Genomic DNA, 21,867 nt, shown 5'->3' with positions numbered 1-21,867 from the left:
CAAAAGTGCCAAGCATATGTCATTTTACTCTCTGTGTACATATGTAGGGAATGAATATATATCAGGTTGCCTCTGTGAAAGCGCGTAGGTATGCATATTTGAGTGTGACAGCTGGGCTCTGTGTTTGTACATGCACAGTTACATGTATGTATCTGTGCACTGTATATAGCAACTCATCTGTATGTGTACATGTGAGCTTAAATGGAGTCAACTGTTTTCTAATTCTTCTTCCTTGGCTCTTGGTTGAAAATTATTTCCTACAGTCTGATGGCCTCGGGACTCCGTATCAGGGTCAATACAGTTAGACTTGGCACTTAGTCTGGGTTCCTAATTAAGGAACTTATAAAGGTGAAACAAAGACCACATTCTGAAGCTGTTTCTCTCAACACAGAGCAATCATGAGGAGACTTAGGACAGCTCTGATAGTGGTGGTTTCAACAACAGTGGGAGCAGGGAGCAGGGCAGGGCACGGAGAGTGGTGACAGTAACTCCATTCATCCCACATTCATTCACCAGTGTTTAGAGATTGCCTGTTACATGCCAGGCAACCACGTTAGCCACTGAGGATGCACAGGTGAACAAGATAGACACAGTCCCTGTCCTGTAGTCCAACAGGGAGTCAGACTTTAAACAAACAATTACAGTTGTGAAGGGTTTTTGCAAAGCATGTGTGAAAGCATCAGACAGGGATCCCTCACACACCAGGGGTGGAGGGTATGAAGGAAAGCTTCTCCAAAGAAGTGATATGTAAGCTAAGGCTGGAAGACTGAAGAATTGGAAGGGGGTAGAAAGGGAACAGTATTCCATGAAGAAAGTTCAACATGTAACAATGAAAGAATATGGCAAGTTTACAAGCAGAGAAGGCAGCTGTGGCTGAAGCTTTGGAAAGTGAGGAGGCAAATGACATGAAGAATGAGGTTGGAGACTTCGGGAAGCACAGGCCAGATCACGTGGGGCTTTTCAAGCCAGAACAAGGATCCATCCTAAGATTATAAACAGGAAATTGCCTGCTCAGATTCGTGTTTTTAAAACGATCACTTAGTTAAAGGTGTGAACCGTAAGGTATGTTAGTTATATCTCAGTGATACTGTTGAAAAAAATCACTTGGGCTGCAGTGTACAGAGTGGACTAGAAAGGCACGGTGTACCTGAGAAAACCATTTATTTGGTTATTGCAGTGGTCTAGGTGAGTGATGATGGTGGCTTGGATTAGGGAAGATGGGAACAAGTAAATGAACTAGATTAAGGGGGGAAATCAACAGAATTTGGTGACTGACTAGATGTGGGGAAAAAGTGTCAAGCCAGGGTTATCCCTTGGTTCAGTGGCATTTACTAAAATAGCCATTTCTGGAGAAGAAGCAGGTTTGGAGAGAGGATGATGAGTTCAGTTGTAGGCTCACAGAGTCTGAATGGCCAGTGAGGCATCTGTATCGAGCCAGTGGATTTATAAATCTGGTGTTCTTAAGAGATATACACTGGACATAGAAGTGTGGGAGTCATTAGAGGATAAATTAATTGAAGTCATGGAAGTGGGTGTGATGACTTAAAAGTGTAGGAGATACTATGATATGAGAAGAGGGCCTAGGCTGAAGCCCTGAGGAACTCCAGTGGAAGGAACTATGAAAGAACTGCCAGAAAATTAGGAGGAAAATGGGGAAACACAAAAAGTGTTTCAAGAAGCAGGACGTGGTCAACTAGTCAAATGCTGCTGAACGATCAAGCAATATGAGTACTAAACAGTGTCCAGTGGATATATCCACTTGAAGTCCTCAGTGATCTTAGCAAGAGCCTGTTAAGTGGTAAAGTGGTAAGGGTAGAATCCAGATTAGAGCATGTTGAGATATAAGTAGGAAGTAGGAAGTGAATACAGAACATTTAGACAGCTTGGCTGTGAAGAAAAACAAAGCTAGAGGTGACTGTGGGTGGAAGAGGGACTTTGTAAGATGAGACTGTACAATATTTAAACGATGATGATGGGGCACCTGGGTGGCTCAGTCGGTTAAGCATCCAACTCTTGGTTTCGACTCAGGTCATGATCTCAGGGTCATGAAATCTAGTCCTGTGTTGGGGTTGGGCTCACACTGAACATGGAGTGTGCTTAAGATTCTCTCTCTCTCCCTCTCCCTCTGCCCTTCCCTGCCCCCTCACACTCCCTCTCTCTCTTTCAAAAAACAAAACAAGACAAAACAAAAAACCAATGATGATAAAGATCCAGTGGGGTGGGGGAAGTTGAATACCCAACATAGAGTAAAAGATAATCAGTAGTAGGATGAGGATGATTTCAAGATACTTGAGAAGATAGGAAGGGGTGGAATTCAAAGCAAAGACTGGAGGGATTGACTTGAGAGAAGACACTTTCTTTGTAATAAGAGGGAAGGTAGAGAGAATATAGGCTGACTCAAGTGTGCATTTGTAGATATGGATAAGAGGGAAGGTAGAGAGAATATAGGCTGACTCGAGTGTGCGTTTGTAAATATGGTATTGAGATATCGAGGAAATTCCTGGATCCTGGCTTTGATGTTCTCCAAAGAGAAAGGAAGGTAGGGGTGCAGTGGGGATGGTGGGTGGGGGGAGTGGCTGGGTCAAAAGGTAACTTAAGTCAGCTATGGCCCCACTGTGATCCCCATCAGCTCCCTCTTAGCCTTTCTACCCCAACCTTCATCACCATGGTTGATGTGGGCAATTGCATTCTCCCTTTTATACAAAGTTACTTTTTTTTTAACTGATCTAAAACATGCAATATATGTAATAGACACCGCTTCAAATCAAGTACCCTGGCCTTCCCTCTTAGCCAGATTACTGGCCAAGTCCCTACTACAGAGAAATTTGGGGTCAGATTTGGGAAGAGTGGTCACAGATGTTAAGGGGAGAGAAAACATGTGTTTTTCCCAGGAGAGATCCATAGCACCAGAGGCAGAGACCAGAGAAACAATCTGAAGCAGGAGTGCTTAGGAGAAGGAAGTTAGGAGCCCTTTCTCTCAGGTGGGCATTTATTAACATTGGCGGGGGGAAAGAAAGAAAAAACTACCTCTCTTACTACGCACCTCCAGCAGAAGAGTTCTAAGGAAGATAGCTCCTTAAGAAGGTTGGGGCAAAGTGGACCCTTTGCTCTCTGAGTAGCCAGTGTGAACTAAATTCAGATTTTTCTCAGATCTGGCATACCTTCTTTCCATATGAATGCTGGCAAATGGTCAAGACTGATTTAATCATAATTTTGCACTCCCCATGAAATAACTAATCAGAGTGATGATCATTTATGGATACTAAAACCATTGGGTGGAAGTTTGTTGGGGACAGAATATTCAGAGTCTTAAAGTATCACCCCACAGATAAGTTATTAACTGTGAGTGAAAAAAAATAACTTTATAATGGAGTGATCTAGCAGATATTGTCTTCACCAAGTGATCAAATTTAGCTTCCCCAATGGTGGGGCAGCTTTCGACCATGTGACTCCCAGAATTATGTAATGAGAAGTACATGACATTATTGACATGATAGTCTTGCCAAAGAGGCTTAACCTGAATCTAATCATGAGGAAGTAATCAAATAAATCCAGCATGTAAGGCACATTGACAAGGCCTGGACTTTAAAAGAAATTTAATGCCATGAAAAACAAAAAAAGAGAGAGGTTTGTTCTAGATTAAATTAGACTAAAAAGACAAAAACAACCAAATGTAATAAACCTTGATTGACTCTAAGAAAATCAACAGCAATAAAAAACATTCTCAAGGCAACTAGAGAAATTTGAATGTAGACTACACATAGATGATATTATTGAGTTAATATCAGTTTTCTTAGGTGTGATAATGGGATTGTGGTAATGTAGGAGCATGTTCTTATCCTTAGTCCATGCATGCTGAATAATTTAGGGGCAAAGTGTCATAATATCTGCAGCTTTCAAGTGCTTGAAAGAGAGAAAAGCTGTTAACAATTGGTAAATCTAGGTGGAGAGTAAAAAAAAAAAAGATTTTTAAAAAACTCAGTGCAGTCTATTTCTTCATTACTTCATCAAACACGTGTTTTTGCCATGACCTTGGGTAGCTTTATGCTTATAAGCATAAACTGTGCTTCTTAATGTGCTAAATTAAATTAGATTGAAATCTTTAAAAGCATCATAGCAAGAAAATTACTCTGCAAAGCTTTTTAGACATAAAAGAACTTCTAATTTGTATAGGAGTATAAGTGAAGATATGGTAAAGTGGGAGAGAGAGCCACAAAATAATAAAAAGAACACTTTTCTAGGAGTCAGAGGACCTTTGGGTCCAGCACTTAACCACAGGATATGTGAGATTCCTTGTCAGCACTGTGGGTGGTGGTACTGCCTTCATCATCCTGCTGTACAGATACGGGAGAAACAGGATGTGAAGAGGCTTTATCAACTGGAGACGAGTATGCATGTGAAGTGATTAGTGTTATCGCGCCATGGTGATGTCCTGTTAGCAGCGGTTCTGGAATTTTATTATACCTAACAAGCAACTTGTTAAAAGTGTAGATTTCCAGTCCAGCCTGCAGGGATTCTGATTCAGAAGGTCTGGGCTGGTCCCAGAATTTGCTTTGGGGGTGAGGGCACCCCCAGATTCTCTGGTGTGAGGGATCTGAAAACCACACTTAAGAGAGCTGTCGTGGAGGTTACTATGATCTAAAATCCTTGCTATTCAATGTTTGGCCCATGGACCAGCAACATCACTAGCACCTGGGAGCTTGTTAGGAATACAAAATCTGTCTCCACCCCAGACTTACTGAATCAGAATGCAATTTCAACAAGATGCTCAGGTGATTCCCATGCACATTAATATTTGGGAAACACTAATCTACATGGTGACCTCTCTTTTTTGCCTTGGTCCTGATTCTCAGCTTGCTGGCCAACAGAACTGGGCTACCACCCTTGCTGTTGCTGACACCTTTAACCTTACTTAGCTCTTCTCTCTGCTTCTCTTTGTTTCTGTCTCCTCAGTGGCGGCAGATATTTGATAAACATAACCAAAGTTGGTTATTTTCTCCCATGCTGTAAATAGACTAATCAAAGCATACTGAGGTATCTAAACCCAGTTGCGCTATTTACTAGTTATGTAATTGGTTTTTCTTTTTTATTGTGCTGACATAAAATTTACCATTTTAATCATTTTTTTATTTTTATTTTTTTAATTTATATTTTATTTTATATTTTTTTAAAGATTTATTTATTTGAGAGAGAAAGAGAGATAGCAAGAGAGAGCACAAACAGAGGGGGGAGAGGGAGAAGCAGGCTCCCTGTTGAGCAGGGAGCCTGATGTGGGGCTCCATCCCAGGACCCTGGGTCATGACCTGAGCTGAAAGCAGACACTTAACTGACTGAGCCACCAGGCGCCCCCATTTTAACCATTTTGAAAAGACTTTATTCATTTATTTGAGAGAGAGAGAGAGCACGAATTGGGGGAGGGGCAGAAGGAGAGGGACAGAATCCCCGCTGAGCAGGGAGCCCACGAGGGTCTCAATCCTAGGACCCTGAGATCATGACCAGAGCTGAAGGCAGATGCTTAACTGACTGAGCCACCTAGGCGCCCCCCATTTTAACCATTTTTAAGTGTACAGTTCAGGTATGTGATTTTGAACAAGTCACTTAACCTCTCCAATCTTCATTTCATTCAAAATATAGATGAGGGGCACCTGGGTGGCTCAGATGGCTGAGCATCTAACTCTTGGTTTCAGCTCAGGTCATGATGTCAGGGTCTTGAGATCAAGCCCCGTGTCGGATTCCGTGCTTAGCAGAGAGTCTGCTTGAGATTCTCTCTCTTCCTCTCCCTCTGCCCCTCCCCCGCTCAAATAAATAAATCTTTAAAAAAATAAAATATAGAAGATATTACCTATTCCTGCAGAGTACCTTAAGAATTAAATGAAATAATATACAGATGTGCCTAGACCTACAGAATATGTTCAATAAATGCTAACTCCCTTCCTTCCTTCACTTGAAGTAGGTTTCAGACACCCCTGGTTTTACAAGGGATGTCATCTCCCGAAATCAACTGATAGGAATTTTAAAAACATATGCAAAAGTTTACACATTATTGCCTTAGAAGAGGGCAATTTGTAAAACAGAAGTATTCTATCATCTATAGAATTGGGCAACTTGAAAGCTAAAGGAAACAGTACCAATTACATTTTGTTGGGAAAATTACATTTTGGGAAGCAGCAACCCTTTTGTGACCATTATATAGAAGCTCTGGTGCTGACTGTACTTAGATTGTTTTATTTTTATTTTTTTAAAGATTTTTTATTTTTATTTATTTATGTGACAGAGAGAGAAGACAGCGAGAGAGGGAACACAAGCAGGGGGAGTGGGAGAGGGAGAAGCAGGCTTCCCGCTGAGCAGGGAGCCCGATACGGGACTCGATCCCAGGACCCTGAGATCACGACCTGAGCCGAAGGCAGATGCTCAATGACTGAGCCACCCAGGCGCCCCTGTACTTGGATTGTTTTAGAAACAATTTAAGTACAATCATTATCCTAATATCAATAACTTTTACAAATGGAGCGTTCAACCTTGGATGCAGTATTTGAATTCCATTTATGTGCAGGTTATCTGTTAAAGAGAATGCTAAATTGAAAATTTGGGTTACATGCAGTAAATTGAAAAGATTAGTTTAACGTGAGAATTAGACTAATGAGAACAGGGGAAGGGAATTTAGAAATCCTCTCCTCCAACGTCCTTATTTTACAAACAAGGAAATTAATACTGAGAAAGACCTAGTAACTTGTCCTCACTCGTATGATGAGTTACCAGCAAACCTGGGAGCACAGCCCAGGTTTCAGGGGTGTGTCCTTGTGTCATTTGACTTTGAAGAATGGGTGACACTTCAGCAGCATAGGTGATGGGAAGGGGTTGTAGAGAGGCTGGTAGACTCCAGCTAGAGGGATGAATGGGAGTAATGCACTGAGCCAGGTTCTGAAACAGAGACTGATGAGTGTACTCAGGGAGTGTCGGAGAGGGGAGGCTGGAAGGAGAAACTAAGAGGAAGTTCTGTGATGTCAGAAGAGAGTCTGGGATTCTCTTGTAATACAGAATATCAGAAGAGAGTTTTAGGGACTCCTTTTTTTAATTTTTAATTTTATAGTTTATATGGCTCTTCCATATTTGTATTCTCATATAATCATTATAGCAATCTTGGGACATTATTGGGGTATTATTGATTAGTCTGATATTCAGGAGGTCACACTCTGCAAAACTAAGATTTGAACACAGGCTCTGAATAGAAAGTCTGTGTATTATGATTCTTTTAAGGTTTTTTTATTTTTAAGTAATCTCTGCACTCAACATAAGGCTTGAACTCACAACTCCGAGATCAAGAGTTGCATGTTCTACTGACTGAGCCAGCCAGGCGCCCCATGTGTATTTTGATTCCTAAAAGCATGAGGTCCAGCTCCAGGCCACTTGAGTTCAAATCTCTATGGCCCCATGTAGAAGCCATATAAACTTGAGAGAAAATAATAATGACTAAAACTTAGTGTTTATGTGCCACGCTCTGTTCTAAATGCACAGAACTAAACACATACTACTCATTTAATCCAACATCCCTATTACTTATTATCATCACTGTTTTAAAGCCTTCTCCTCCAAAAGAGAGACGAAGGAAAGAAGTAAGGAAGGGGTGCCTCAGTAGAAGATGAAAAACAGGGATGCATTTCTTCCTAGATGCTCTGTTCTTTGACTTATATTATCTCAACTCCTTGGTATTCCATGGGTTCCCTTTGATACTGTGGCAGATTAGATTGTTGTTCAAAATATTCACCTCTTCCCCTCACCTTCTTAGGAGGACTCTACTTCCCTCCCCTTGACTTTGGCCAAGGAAATATTAGCAGATTTAACACTGAAATTTGAAATGTGCTTCCACAGTTGGGCTTGTCTTCTTGTACTTTTGCCATCACAATGAGAAGAGCTTCCCCTGAATAATAGCTCCTGCCCCTTCAGCCTGGGGCTCAAAGTGACCACATTAGAGTAGATCTGCCCAGCTACCCCCCAGACTTCCCAGTGGTTGAGTGGCTGGACTGACCACCCTCCAGTCCTGCAGAGGATCTAATACTAGCCCATCCAAAGATACTCTTGGAGACTCAAGGATAAGAATCTAGATCCATATGCATCTCACCAGCAGAGCGCCAACCTCTGAGCTTACTTCTTGGTTAACTCTGGAAGCTGAACCAGAAGATGGGACAAAAAACTGAAACCTTAACTTCTATGTCTACTTACAGTATTTTCTCTGTAACAAGTACCCTTTTTACTAAAAATAACCAACTTCCCAAATAACAGGTTTGGAATTTTTTCCCCCCAACAAACCCGTAAAAAGAAAACTCAAACCAGAACCCAATTAAATCTCATGGCAGTCACCAGGAGTTAAGAAAGGGAGTCCATGTTTATGGATAGAGAACTTCCCACTCTGAGCCCTTTAATGAAGGTACATGGTTAATCTTACACACACACACACACACACACACACACACACACACACACACTGGCAGTGCTCTGAGGGCATTTTGCAAGTAGAACTAGAGTTTCTGATCCTCTCATTCAGAAGCAGCGGGATCACCATTCTGTTCATTCCAAGGAGTGGCAACAGTGAGAAAACCTTCACACATAATCTGGATATCTGGAGAATGTAGGATTAGAAGTTTTCTACCCAGTGATGATAAACTGCACTGTTAGGGTAACAGTCAGCTTGCAAACCCAACAGTTATAGTGGGTAATGGAGGTTCAATAGATATGTTCTTTAAAAATCTTACTTCAATCACTCTTCTATAAATTGAATCTCATTCTAAATGCACCAAAGGGCTGTTGAAGAAATGTCATGTTGAAATTTTTCACAAAGAAAATAATCCCACTCTTGGATCCGTTAATGGAAGTTTTCTATACTGAGTGTTCCTAAACCACAGTGTACCTGGGGTACTTCCCCTAGAAGGCAGCCTCTCTACAGGAGGGCATCCACATCACAATGACAACAATGTTAAAATGCTTTACATCACTCTTTATTTCAAAAGTGCTTTACTAACAAAGACTAATCTTCACAACATTTAAGGGAGGTAGATAAGTATTACACCACTTTCACAGATGGAGAAATGGAGGCAAAGATTAATAGATTGTGTTGAAGGGCATAATATATGGCACGATTAGGAAAAGAATTTGTTGCTGTCACGGATCACTGGTGATCTTTCCCATGACTTCTGAGTCCCACCAACACAAAAGTAGCAGATGCAGCCCAGAAGCAGTTGTCCATAGTTTGGCTAGTCTAAGGCTACACTCTACCTTGTTGATACCAGATGTTGAATGTGCTGCCCTTCGGCAGGTGTTTCCCTCACACACATTCTCATGTGACTCCACCTCTAAAACAGGGGAGAGTGGGAGTTGTTGTGGGTGCAGGAGGGGCTGGAGGAACAGGGCCGGGAAGGCAAAAGACAGAAAATATGAACTGATATCAATGCAAGGGTGAGGAAGAACAGGAGGACCAGCTGGAAGCAGCCCAACACAAAGGAAACCCATGGCAGAAAAGAAGTGTCACTCCATCTGAAAAGCTCAGACATCCAGAAATGCTATTAAAAGGGTAATTCTTAGCAATGACATTACAGAACCATTCCTGGTGGCTTTGCCAAATAAAATTATCAGGTCCTTCCGACATTCCCAGGAGGCAGAGCCATTCCTTTCCCCTGGTCCAGACCAAGTGCTGATGTAATTGACCTGACACTGCAGAGGCTGTTGACAACTCAAATGCACTCAGCCACCACACCACCTCTCTCCCTCTATTCTCTTCCCTTTTTTTTTTTTTTAACATTTTATTTATTTATTTGACAGAGACACAGCAAGAGAGGGAACACAAGCAGGGGGAGTGGGAGAGGGAGAAGCAGACTCCCCACGGAGCAGGGAGCCCAATGCAGGGCTCGATCCCAGGACCCTGGGACCATGACCTGAGCCGAAGGCAGACACCCAACGACTGAGCCACCCAGGCACCCCTCCCTCTATTCTCTTTCTTCTTCTTCTAAAAAAAAAAAAAAAAAGCCAGTGCATTTTAAGATTCTCTCTGCAAAATTCCTAAAACATCCCCTAAAATTTTGTTGCATAACAGGGTAGGATTCCATGTTTGACTTTTGTAAAGGGGCTGTGTTAGGCATACATGGGGATTGCCAGCCCCTATCAGCAAATGCCCCTTTATACAACATGGGACACTAAGGAGAAAACCTTTTCTGATCTTTCTAGCGCAAAGCCATTATAAGAGATGGTGACATGCACCACCCACTGCAATGGAGGTACTGGGGGCAGAGGCAGCACTCAATGAGGAGGCTGACAAGGACCCAAGGAGGGGCTAAAGTGTCGGATGGACAGGGAGAAGAGGCAGAAGTCAGAGCGAAGAGGGGACAAGCAAAGCAGAGATGGGTGGAGGTGCTCGCGTTTGAGGCTGAGTGGCAGGCAACAGCATTCATTCATCTCTCGGCCTCTCCTGGGTTGGGTCAGAGCCAGAAATGCATCCTTTCTGCCTTTATTTCAATCGGCTACATTATTCTTCCAGGCATCTAGCTTTAACACCTCACCCCTCCTCTCCCACAAAAGGAATCAACTGCCAAGCCTGACAGATTCCACCTCTGCAGTGCCCTTCACATTGGTCTCCCTCAGTCTGACTACAGCCTCCTCTAGATCCTCCTATCATCTCATCCTAACCAGGGCCAGACCCTCCTACCTCATCTTCTGGGCTCCAGTCCTCTCTGAACTCAGTTGCACCTTCTCACCTTCCTCCTGGAGCACAGTGTTGATCATGCTACTGCCCAATTTGGAAATTCACCATGTTCTCACTGCCGCCCAGTTATGGGTCTCATCATCTTGAATCTTCAACAGGACCTTGCATCTAGCAAAGGTTCTCCTCTTTCTGAATCTCCGCCTGTCCAAATGCCAGCTCTAAAGAACTTAGCTCAGATGCCCCTCCTCCAGGAAGCTTTCCTTCCTCCTGGAGGAAGTGCCATTTGCTCTGAGCTGCAGATGCACTTGAAGGCATGCACTAATGGCATCCAGGACAGCTGTGTACAAGTCTCACCTCCCCTACTGGGCTGTGTCCATGATTTGGCCTGGTGGGGGATGGTGAACAGTCTTAAAATTTGTCTGTTCCCTAAAGCACCTACCAAGAAATGCTTTTGCATTTCCACCTCAGGCAAGGAGCTGCTCAACAGTGAAATGAACATGTACCTGTCCATGAATGGAGACACCAAAGTACACTATAGGGGTGATCTGGCTCTCAGGATAAAACAAATCCTTGATATAACTGAGGGATGGGACGGGTAGACAGGTGGGACTATTTGTTTTGGAGTCGAGAGACCTGGGACTGAGCTTCTGCTTTGCCGTTTACTAGCTACTGGTTTGGTACCAGATGATTCTTCTCTGAGCATCATTTCCTCACTTTTGCACGACCTCACAAGATTAAGGATCAAATGAGACATATCTGTGAGCTCTACACCATTGGTTCTCAGTCCCAATGATGTAATCTCCAATAAAGTTTTCAAAAAATGTGGAGGACCAGGCCCCAACCCAGGTTAACAGAATCAGAATCTTCTGGGAGTGGGACCAGGTGGGACTAATTATTTATAAAATACTATTTCTAATGCATAGCCCAGGTTGAAAACTACTGTTATAGACTCATAAATACCATTAACAGTAGAGCAAGGTGCTTTAGGCTTCTGGTTTCATTATCCTTTATTTGGTTAGGAATCAGTTCCATGTTTTTATAGTTTCGTTATGTGTGTGAGCATGTTTTGTGTTGTGTTCTGCATGGTTGTGTGCTTAAGTGATAAATTCTGAGAGAGGATAGTATCGGGCACACTGCTCTACACAAAGTATACCTAACCCAATTTGGGGGGGGCGGGGAGAGAATAAGTAAAAACTTCAGAGAGTCCTCTGAAACCTTGCTACACGGAAGTGTGGTGACCAGGCAGGCAGAACTGGCATAACCTGGGGGCTTGTAAGAAATGCAAAATCTCAGGTCCCACTCTAGAAGCTGCATATTAACAAGATTTCCAGATGGATCAGTAGGTAAAGCAAAGCAAAACTTCTCTCAGTTCACATCTGTGTTGAGGGCCTGCTGTTCCCCGCCCTAATCCTGAGGGGGTGGGAGGGCATGAAGAGTCAAGTCCTGTCTCCCATAAACCATTTAAGCTTGGGACTTTATCCAGATGTGTCTTGTCTAAAGGGTCCATTTGGTAAAAACTAAACGAAGAACACATATCCTTTCAAAAGGATCCTTCCTTTCAAAGACTAGTCTTCACACCTTTTCTTCAAATCACCGATTCCTCTAAGATATTTAAAATATCAGAGTAGAGAATAAACTGATATCCACTTAAGTTTTATGCAGTGCATCAATAACATGTGTATGTTTATCTTACTCAACTTACAGTCCCTGGGACCCAAATACAAAATTATGAGGGCTGGAAGCTGAGCCAATGCAGTAATCAATTCTTCCCTGTTGGCCCCTACCCTCTGGACAACTGTGATCTTAGCGGTACCCATCCAAGGCTGTGCAGACCATACCAGTCTAGGAGTTGCAGCAGATTCTGAACATTATCCAGACCGACCTCCTTGTCGTTTGGACAGGACAGACCAGAGCCACGGATTAAAAGGAGTTACCCCAGGTCACATAGCACGTTGAGGCAGAGCCACGATCAGAATTCAGGCCCTGACTCCTAGCCTTGCACTCCCGACATAGCCTCTGCCACACATACTTTTCTTTCCCACCACATGGCCTTGACATTTCACACTCAGAAACTGCTGACCTGCCTTGGCACGTGGTGTCACTTTGCTTGTTCCAGCGACTGCCGTGCCCAACGTCCCAGAACTGTTTTTAACACCAGGCTACAGGAGAAGCTCTATCACAACTCAACCAAAATATCCATTTTCCCATCCATATTTGGACGTTGGTAATGGGTTCTTAAGAAGCCCAGTGCTAACTGTGCAATGCAAACTACATCGCATTACTGTTGGGTAGCACCATGAGCACGGTGAAGGAAGGGCCTTTCCCTAGGTGGCTGGAGATTAAAAACAGGGCACCATTAACTCAGTAGCACAAAGTTGGGAGGACACTACAGAAGGAAAGCAAAAAACGAGCACAGTGGGGGAGGCAGCACCTTTAAAAAACATACGCAGTGTGACTATAAAATTGCAAGTCTTATCTTTTAATAAAAGAGACATGACAGATCGTAGAAATCTAAATGAACGTGTCTCCCTCAAAGCAGTTACAGCTTTAGTTCCACCAAAGCTACCACTGTTGGAGCCACTATTTGGGGAAAGGCCTTCAAAGGCAGCTTATGAGCCACATTAGAAAATATCCTTCCAAATGCTGGACTGTTTAAAATCGGGAAAGCCACTCAAAGAACGCCACTGGAAAACAAAAACAAAAATGAAACAAAACAAAAAAACAAGAGGTGCTGTGTGCGTGGCTCTCAGGGAGGTCCCCTAAAGACCTCCAGCGAGCTCTGAGCAACAGCCCTACCACCGCAGAAGCAACGTGTGGCCTCCCGGGGCTCTCAGCCGCTTTCAACAGCAGCCGATTCATTTGGAGAGAAAAGTTCTGCTGTCTACTTAAAAAAAAAAAAAAAAACAGCCACACTTCTTTATAGTCACACTTGCAATCTGATTAAAAAAATACAACAACAACACTCGCACATGGTTCTTGTTTGAATTCTAATTAAGAGACATTACATTCAGAATTCTAGCACTCGTAGGGATCATTTTCAGGAGACTGGAACAGCTTCTTTGCCACTGACGGGGGACACGGGGTGCGGCTGTTCACCTGAATGTATTCTTAAATACGAGACTACTACCACTCTAAGTTTCCTAGTTGTAGCTCTGTTACGAGTTCCTGACCGCGAGTTCACGTTCCGGATCGGTTACAGGGGAGCCGCCCCCGCAGTCTTAGGGTGAATTGGGAAAGGGCCGGTTAAATGAGGAGACAGGCCACTCCTTGGTGAAAGTTTGTAGTTTTCTTTCCCAATACATCTTCTTTTTATTGAGAACTTCCATTTTTATCCTGTGCTCCTCCTCTGCCATCTCACACTCCCGCTCTATCTGCTGGATTTTGGCCACATGCACCTCGTTCATTTGTATCAGCTGCAGCTGTAAGATGGACATTTGTTGATGGTGTTCTTCCTCATGCATCTTTTTTAAAGCACCTTCCTGAGAGGTTTTGCTCCTGTAGTGTTTATTGGCTGTGATTCTGACAGCTGAACACGAGGGTTCAGGTTGAGAGGTCCCCTCACACACTGGAAAATGTATGAACTCTTTCTCATCATCGCACAGTTCTCTATTTGAAACAGCAAATGATTCTGAAAAACAGTAGCAGAAAACATACGTTCAAAGATTTTACAGGCAGAGAGTAAATCGATCCTATTTCAAATGACAGGTCCCCCGTCACAGGATGGAGCCGAAACGGCGTCTGCATTGGCCTGCATGTCTACGGGCACCCTTGCCATGCCTGGATTTTGAAAAACCCTCAAATTAAAACCAACGTTCCCTTCAAAAGTCATGATAAAGGGTTTTGTCCTGTCATGTCTATAACTGTGAACTCCGGGAACAGTGGTCCGAGACTGTGCTGATAAAGAACTGGAGACCTTGTTATGTTGATCTAAGTTCTCAACGAGGGTGCACAACTCAGAGTAAGCAGAAGACCACACTCGAGGCCAACAGTGGGTTTTCAGATTAAGTTCTCCCTCAGTCTGATCGCCCTCTCTCAGTCTCTCATCCAGCTGTGAAGTTGTATTATGTTCAATCTCCACGGGGGTCCTGCTGCTCTGTTTTCTGGTCACAGGTCTTAATCCTGGATAGCCATCTTACAGATGTTCCAGAAAGGTGAGTCTACATTCCCCGGCGTAACCTCCCAGCACACCATTCATCTGCAATCTCAGATATCTGGCTGTTACCTCTAGCACTGCCATCTAGGGGTCAATATTCAGATCTCAAAGATACTTTTCAGGGCCCCTCTTATGTAACCTCTCCCTAGCACTTGACAATCTTGAAATTTATTACTTCTGTACCATGGCTCTCTGCTCAAGTTTTCTACACCTCCCCTCTGATTGCTCCTCCTCAACCCTCCTTCCAGGACTCAGACTCTTGCTTCACCCACTCCTCCTCACACCTTTACTATTCCCCTGGGGTTCCCATCTTTGGCTCTGTTTTCATTGCACCCTAAGGAACACTCATAATCTGTTCTGGCCTTCCTTTATCTTTCTTGACTTACTCTTCAAAATACTCTGGGCACCCTACAATCCTACCACAAACTTCACATTCTTTCAAGGCCATGCTCTCTTTAAAAAAAAAAAAAAAAAAAAATGGAGCGCCTGGGAGGCTCAGTCAGTTAAGCATCTGCCTTTGGCTCAGGTCATGATCCCAGGGTCCCGGGATTGAGTCTGCGTCAGGCTTCTCACTCAGAGGGGAGTCTGCTTCTCCCTCTGCTCCTACCCCCTACTTGTCCTCGCTCTAATAAATAAATAAAATCTTTTAAAATATTTAAAAAATAAAGGCCAAGCTCTTTTTCACAATTCTGTCTCTGTTCCTTCAGCCTGAGGCTGGGCTAACTATTCATCTCTCTTGCCTCCCCACCCCAGACCCCACACTCCCTCAAACCTGTGCTCTTACTCCAGACTCTCCTTTTCAGCCTCCCCCCAACCCGTACTTTGTTCAGGATCCATGAAACCCCAGATCTCTCCTTTCTCTACAAGTACTCTACTGTTACAGCACTTACCGCATCCCAGTATTACTTTGGGACCATGCCTTATTCATTTCTTTTATCCTTGGGCACCAATTATTTTGCTTGGTACACAGAGGATGCCTAGTAAATATTTATTGGCCGAAGCTCTGAACACAAAGGGAGAAGAGCTTATACATTTGCACTAGTATTTTTATGGGGCCACGACATTTTATCAATTAAGGAGTTTCAATAAGGAAGACACTAACTCCACTAACCCATGGAGTCTTCCTGCTGTGACTCCAAGGCTTTCTTGGGAAGCTTTATGTTTCCAATAATGAGAATTGTCTCCTTGGAGAAAAATAGTATCAATTTATTAACGGAGTTGATTACATTATTACGTCCACTCCATTATTCCAGAAGATGGGATGCCGGGAATGTTAACGGCTACTGGGGGAAACCTAACTCGTAATACTTTGTTAATAAAAGGGAAATGGCTACTGTTTAGATTATTTCACTCCAACAGGTTAGGTAACAACCATAACCGGTCCCTAATTAAGATTAAAGGAAAGGTAGAAGTCTCGCTTCTGAAAGAGAAGGTTAAAAGTACTTCTGTGTCATCCAGAGATAGTGAAGATGTCTCCCTAGGAATCTTTCCCAACTCCAAGGGCTGTGGCCTTAATTAGATGTCCTTCCTTCACGCTCCTGCTGCCTCCTGAGCCCACCTCTGGCAGAGCACTTGTTAAAACTGGTGGCTTAACTACCTCCCCTTCGAGTCTCTGAATACTTTGAAGACAGAACCTGGCTCTTACTCATCCTTGTGGAGAACCCACTACAGGGCTTGGACACTGCTGGCCATGTCAGAAGTGTGTGGGAATCAACTGGTTTCAGTGGGTCACATCCCTCCCAACCCAGCACAACTGTGTAGACAGGACAGTGTTCTGGTGGAGAGCCAAGGCAAGGACAAGAAAATGGGAGAGGCTTCGCCCTGAGAATAGGGTCCCTCGGATGTAAACAACTATAAAGAGGATTACCTCATCTGCTTCCCGTCTAGTCTTAGATCTCAAAGTGTCTTCTTTGAAGCTGGACACAGAGACATTTTTTGATACCTCTAGCCTCTTTTTTCTGTGATTCCATTCCAGCAGATAGTTTTGTATGCTCTCTAAATCTTGAAAGTTCATACCCTCGGGTGGCTCAGTCATTAAGCTAAGCGTCTGCCTTCTGCTCGGCTCGGGTCATGATCCCAGGGTCCTGGGATGGAGCCCTGCATCGGGCTCCCTGCTCAGCAGACAGCCTGCTTCTCCCTCTCCCACTCCCCCTGCTTGTGTTCCCTCTCTCTGTGTCTCTCTCTCTGTCAAATAAATAAATAAAATCTAAAAAAACAAAAAAAGTTCATGCCTTCATGATGCTGCTCATCTCTCCCCGTTTCTAAATTCTCATTTTTAATCTCAACTATTCCAGGCTTTAGGGGTCTGATGATGATGATGATGATGATGATGATGATGAAGGCAGCTACCATTTTCTGAGTAGCGAACCAGGCACGAGGCTAGTGCTTTACAGCATCACCTCATTTAAGGTTGTAAGACAACCTTCTGAGGGGGAGGTATTATTACAGAAAACCAAACACAATATCCCAAGTCATTTGGCTAATTGAAAGAACCAGGACTCTAAGCCAGGTCTTGCATGACGCCAAAATCCAAGCTCCACTACTACAACACCCAGCCTCTCTCTACTTCACTTGCTCAGCTGATCACTTATGCATCTTAAAAATGCTGCCTCCAAGTCATATCCACTACAAAACGCTCTACTATTAAGAATACGGGCACCTATTCCAAATTTTGATCTCCAAATTTGTTTCTATAGAGCTGTGAACATGAAGACAAGTACGGCCACGTCTGGGAGCAGAGAAATGACTACTTTCAAACTATCCTTTTTTAGTTTGAATGTGTGCTAACATATAAATTTTGAAGAAGAAAAAAAAATCCAGGCCTCTTAAGAAAACTCTGGCAGAAGCTGGGGCTTAAAACTAGAGGAGCCTGATGGAGTAGTTAATTAACTTTCAAACAAATATTAGCTTCAATGAATGGAAGCTAGTGTTCAGATGGGGAGAATCTTCTCTTAATTGGAAAGACTATCCTGGGCATGGCAACCCACTGCAAACACACACCATGTAATCTCTCTCCCAGGTAAAACAAAGCCACCCCAAGTAGAAAACAACTCAATCTTGTACAAAATGGATCGGAAGGCCTAAGGGCTTTCCCGGGAGCAGAGAACACTCAGAGGTATTCTTCCACTTGGGCAATTGGAGTAAGTTTAATATCAGCAGGAAATACCTACTGCGGCAGTATATGGATGGAAAGGAAACTGTGTACAGGCCAAACCCCAGCCCTTCTCCACAGAACAAAGGAAAGAGGACTGACTAGGAAAATGGATAAACAAGATGCAGTGAGTGCATACTACAGAGTATCGTGCATCAACTAAAACAAACAAATTAGATTTACACACTGCAATGGGAATAGATCTTAAAAACATTCTAAATGAAGGGCGCCTGGGTGGCTCAGTTGGTTAAGCATCTGACTCTTGATTTCAGTTCAGGTCATGATCTCAGGGTCATGGGATTGAGCCCCATGATGGGCTCTGCACTCAGTAGGGAGTCCGCTGGAGATTCTCTCTCTCCCTCTCCCCCTGCCTCCCCTTCAAATAAATAAATAAATAAATCTTTTTAAAAAAATCTAAATGAAAAAAAGCCAAAAAAAAAGGAATGGTATCTATAGCACAATTTTCAATCTATGTAAATTTAAAATATATTCACTCAAAACACCAAAGCCTGCTCTCAAGAACATGTGAGAGAATACACAAGTACACTGGAATGATTAGGAGGCAGAAGAAAAGAATGAACGTGGTTAACAGTGATAAATAACAAGAGAATAAACATGTAAGTAACACAAAAAAGGGGCTTTTCACAGACCAATGATGTTAATGTGCCATGACCAGAAGTATAACTCAGTCTCTGTACTGGAGTTCCCACCCCAAAAGAAGAGGATTGGATTAAAAAGTGATTAATAATGGAATTTATTAATAAATATTTACATTATTTAATTATAGCTTTGTATACCCCTGTTTGCATTATTTGCTTGTAGCTTTATAAAGAGAAATAATAGCTATTATATAATAGCATATGAAATTATATATAAGTTCTCTTAAGATAGTTGAATACTACTTGAAAGCTTAGTTTTCTTTTTTTTTTTTTTTTTGAAAGCTTAGTTTTCTTAAATGTATTTGACATTTGGTCAGCTTAACCTCCTTCCCACCCCTAGCACATTCTGTTGGCTCCCTTAGTTTGTTCTGCAAACCTGTTCCCCCAAGATAATGGGAAAGACCAGTCAGCCAAATGATCACATATTATAAATTGATAGGATACAAATTGTTTCAATATATTTAAGGGGAAAATGCTGGGTTTTTTGCAAATGCATTCCTTAGTGTTAAATTTTAAGACTATGTGTTAAAAAATACAGATGCACATCTCAAGAAAGTCATGGACAAAGCTAAGAATATCCAGGGGATGGTGATCAAGATGACACAGCTGAAACCATCTCACACAAGAAATAGCTGGAGGGAAGCCTCTAGTGGAATGCTGCCAGGCTCCATCCTGTTCAACGAATTTCAACAAATCTCTAATCACCTAACTCTGTACAGGCACTCTGTAAGGTGTTAGAACAGCACTGTCCAATAGAAATATAATACCAGCTACTTCTGTAGTTCAAAATTTTCTCATAGCCACCTTAAAAAAAGTAAATGGAGGTGAAATTAATTTTAATAATATATTTTGAACCAATATATTTAAAGTATTATCATTTCAACATGTAATCAAAATAAAAATTATTAGTAAGATATTTTCCATTCTCTTCTTGGTATTAAGTCTTAATGATACAGTGTGTATACTTAGAGCATATCTCAATTCAGTCTCTCCACATTTTCAAGTGCTTACTAGCCTCTTGTGGCTTGTGGCTACTGTATTAGACAGCACAGGGTTAGAGATACTAAATTAAAGCGTGCGCGCATACGCGCGCGCGCACACACACACACACAGTCTATGTGTCAAACAAAATACACACCACAAAATGAAAGCCATATCCTATTGCAACTTTTCAGCTTTTTCCCCCACCAAGACCCGGAAGGGATAACTGACAATTACAGCTTTCTTCCTCTTTCTCGAAAGTAAGTTGAAATACAAAATGAGGTACCCTCAAGGCTGTTTTAATGTATAAAGAGAGTTCCAGTACCTTAACTACTAATGTTAACAGATTACTTTGGACACACTTCCCAACTGACAAAGCACCACGGTTCTCCACCGCCCTCCAGATGTGACCTAGAAACAGGAATAGTCAGCATAGGCTGTACTTTGGTCATCACCAGCAAAAAGAGAAGTCTCCCATGTCATATAGGTACACACACTCAATTTAAAATCAATCTCTTTTACAAGTATGAGTCTCTAGAAATGTCACCACAGAAGGACACTGAGAATCCATATTTATTCCCTTCTTGCTGGAAATTATAATTGTGTTTATGAGTAGATGAATTACATCATTTCCTCTGAAAAGAAAGAAAAAGGTTTTTGGAATGAACTTGCTCGATCCTACTCTAGAAGTTGAAAATGGGGAAATAAGACTGTCCCCTTAGAATAACCCTATGAAACTGATACACAATAATCCAGATCAAAGATTTGCAATGTTAACTGAAAGCAGTCTATCCCAGCATCTTCCTTGGCAACATCTCCCAGGGAACAAAGCAATGTGAAAAACCGCCCTGCTGATTCACCTGCCTCGCTCCCTCAGCACTGCTCTCTTCACTGCCCACGAAGCATGAATGGCTCTGAGGCCAGGAGATGGATGCTGTCAATTAGCAGAGGGTCCCATCCACAACAGAAGTTAACAAGGAAGGGTAAGAGAGAGAGGGAACAGTGTCCATATCAACACTGTCTACTGGGAGGTACCCTGGCTTGGGAACTCAAGAATCAAAACTCACGCAGGGTTTCCACACTGGAAAACAATACGTGAGGCTCATGACACTATGGTCATCCAACTGGCTCCCTGCGCTTAATCTTGGTCAAATGATCAGCAAACAGATTTTTGATTACAATGTCGCTTCCTAGGATGATCTGCCTACAGTGCGAAAAAATGTGCTAACTGAAAACATGTAATTGGTTCACTTGGTTATTATTATTATCTTTTTCACTCTATATGGATAACATTCTTGGTTTTAGATAGTTTCTTGTGATTTATAACTAACCACTCCCACAGAGCTCAATCTAGTCTGGGCACACTAATTTCTCCTCCTGCAAGCCAAAGTTCATGGTTTTCCTAAGCAAATGCTTGCTGGGTCCTTGGAGCAGCCCTCGGGCCTCCCCAGGAATATTCCTCTGCTTTAAGGGGTGTCTTCTGCAAACTGCAATGAATCATTATGTAAACTGGCCATTCCTATCTTAAAGGAGGCAAGAATTATTGGCAATTTATCTATACGCATTACCACCCTCCCCTTGCCTAGAGACATTTCAACAGCCCCTTCATTCCAACCTTTTCAAGCTATGATAATCATATGACACACAACACCTTTGATTCCATGACAGTCTTTTCCTTCCCTAAAAATTCTGTATTTTTTCTTGTTTTCAATGAAAGTATATTAAAACTAAAATGAATTTTTCCCAGAATTTCTCAACTTTGCTCGAGTGCCACAAACCAAAACTGTGGATCACAATATTATAATGGGTCGAAATGCTGGTTTTTAATCTGGGTGAATGCTAACAGATGTTTGCTATATTTGTCTTAGTACTTAATTCTCAAGTTTGAAATAGTTCACTATTTTAATGTGGCCTCTGAGTGACCTAATGCAGTAATGTGCGCCTAATAGGTCCTAAAAAATCGTTTTTGTAAAAAATAAGTTTGAGTGACGGGGCGCCTGGGTGGCTCAGTTAAGCATCCGACTCTTGATTTCGGCTTAGGTCATGATCTCAGGGTCCTGGGATCGAGCCCCGCATCGGGCTCCCTGCTCAGCACAGAGTCTGCTTCCCCTCTCCCTCTGCCGCTCCCCCTGCTTGTGTGCTCTCTCTCTTCCTGTCAAATAAATAAAGTCTTAAAAATAATAAGATTGAATGAATGAATATAAATTCTCAAAGAAATTCTCTTTAATAGAGA

The 21,867-nt window shown here is 42.6% G+C and overlaps 1 protein-coding gene and 1 long non-coding RNA gene across 5 annotated transcripts in view; one reads left to right on the top strand and one right to left on the bottom strand.

Annotated features, from left to right (window-relative positions):
* Positions 1–19,584, top strand: part of LOC118524116 (uncharacterized) — a 26,864-nt gene extending 7,280 nt beyond the window's left edge. The window contains exon 3 of the long non-coding RNA XR_013443779.1: positions 19,192–19,584. This is a non-coding gene — a long non-coding RNA (uncharacterized LOC118524116). The remainder of the gene's footprint in view (positions 1–19,191) is intronic.
* MSANTD3 (Myb/SANT DNA binding domain containing 3) overlaps positions 13,659–21,867 on the bottom strand; it is a 22,114-nt gene continuing 13,905 nt past the window's right edge. For all 4 annotated transcript variants that reach the window (XM_078061523.1, XM_036074125.2, XM_036074127.2 and 1 more), the window contains one exon: positions 13,659–14,318. In XM_078061523.1, the coding sequence (XP_077917649.1) occupies positions 13,909–14,318 (410 nt within the window). In that variant the 3' untranslated portion in view covers positions 13,659–13,908. The remainder of the gene's footprint in view (positions 14,319–21,867) is intronic.

The sequence above is a fragment of the Halichoerus grypus genome, chromosome 14, assembly GCF_964656455.1.
Source record: "Halichoerus grypus chromosome 14, mHalGry1.hap1.1, whole genome shotgun sequence".
Classification (NCBI taxonomy): domain Eukaryota; kingdom Metazoa; phylum Chordata; class Mammalia; order Carnivora; family Phocidae; genus Halichoerus; species Halichoerus grypus.
The sequence above is the reverse complement of the archived record's forward strand: the minus strand, read 5'-3'. Positions and strand labels throughout refer to the sequence as shown.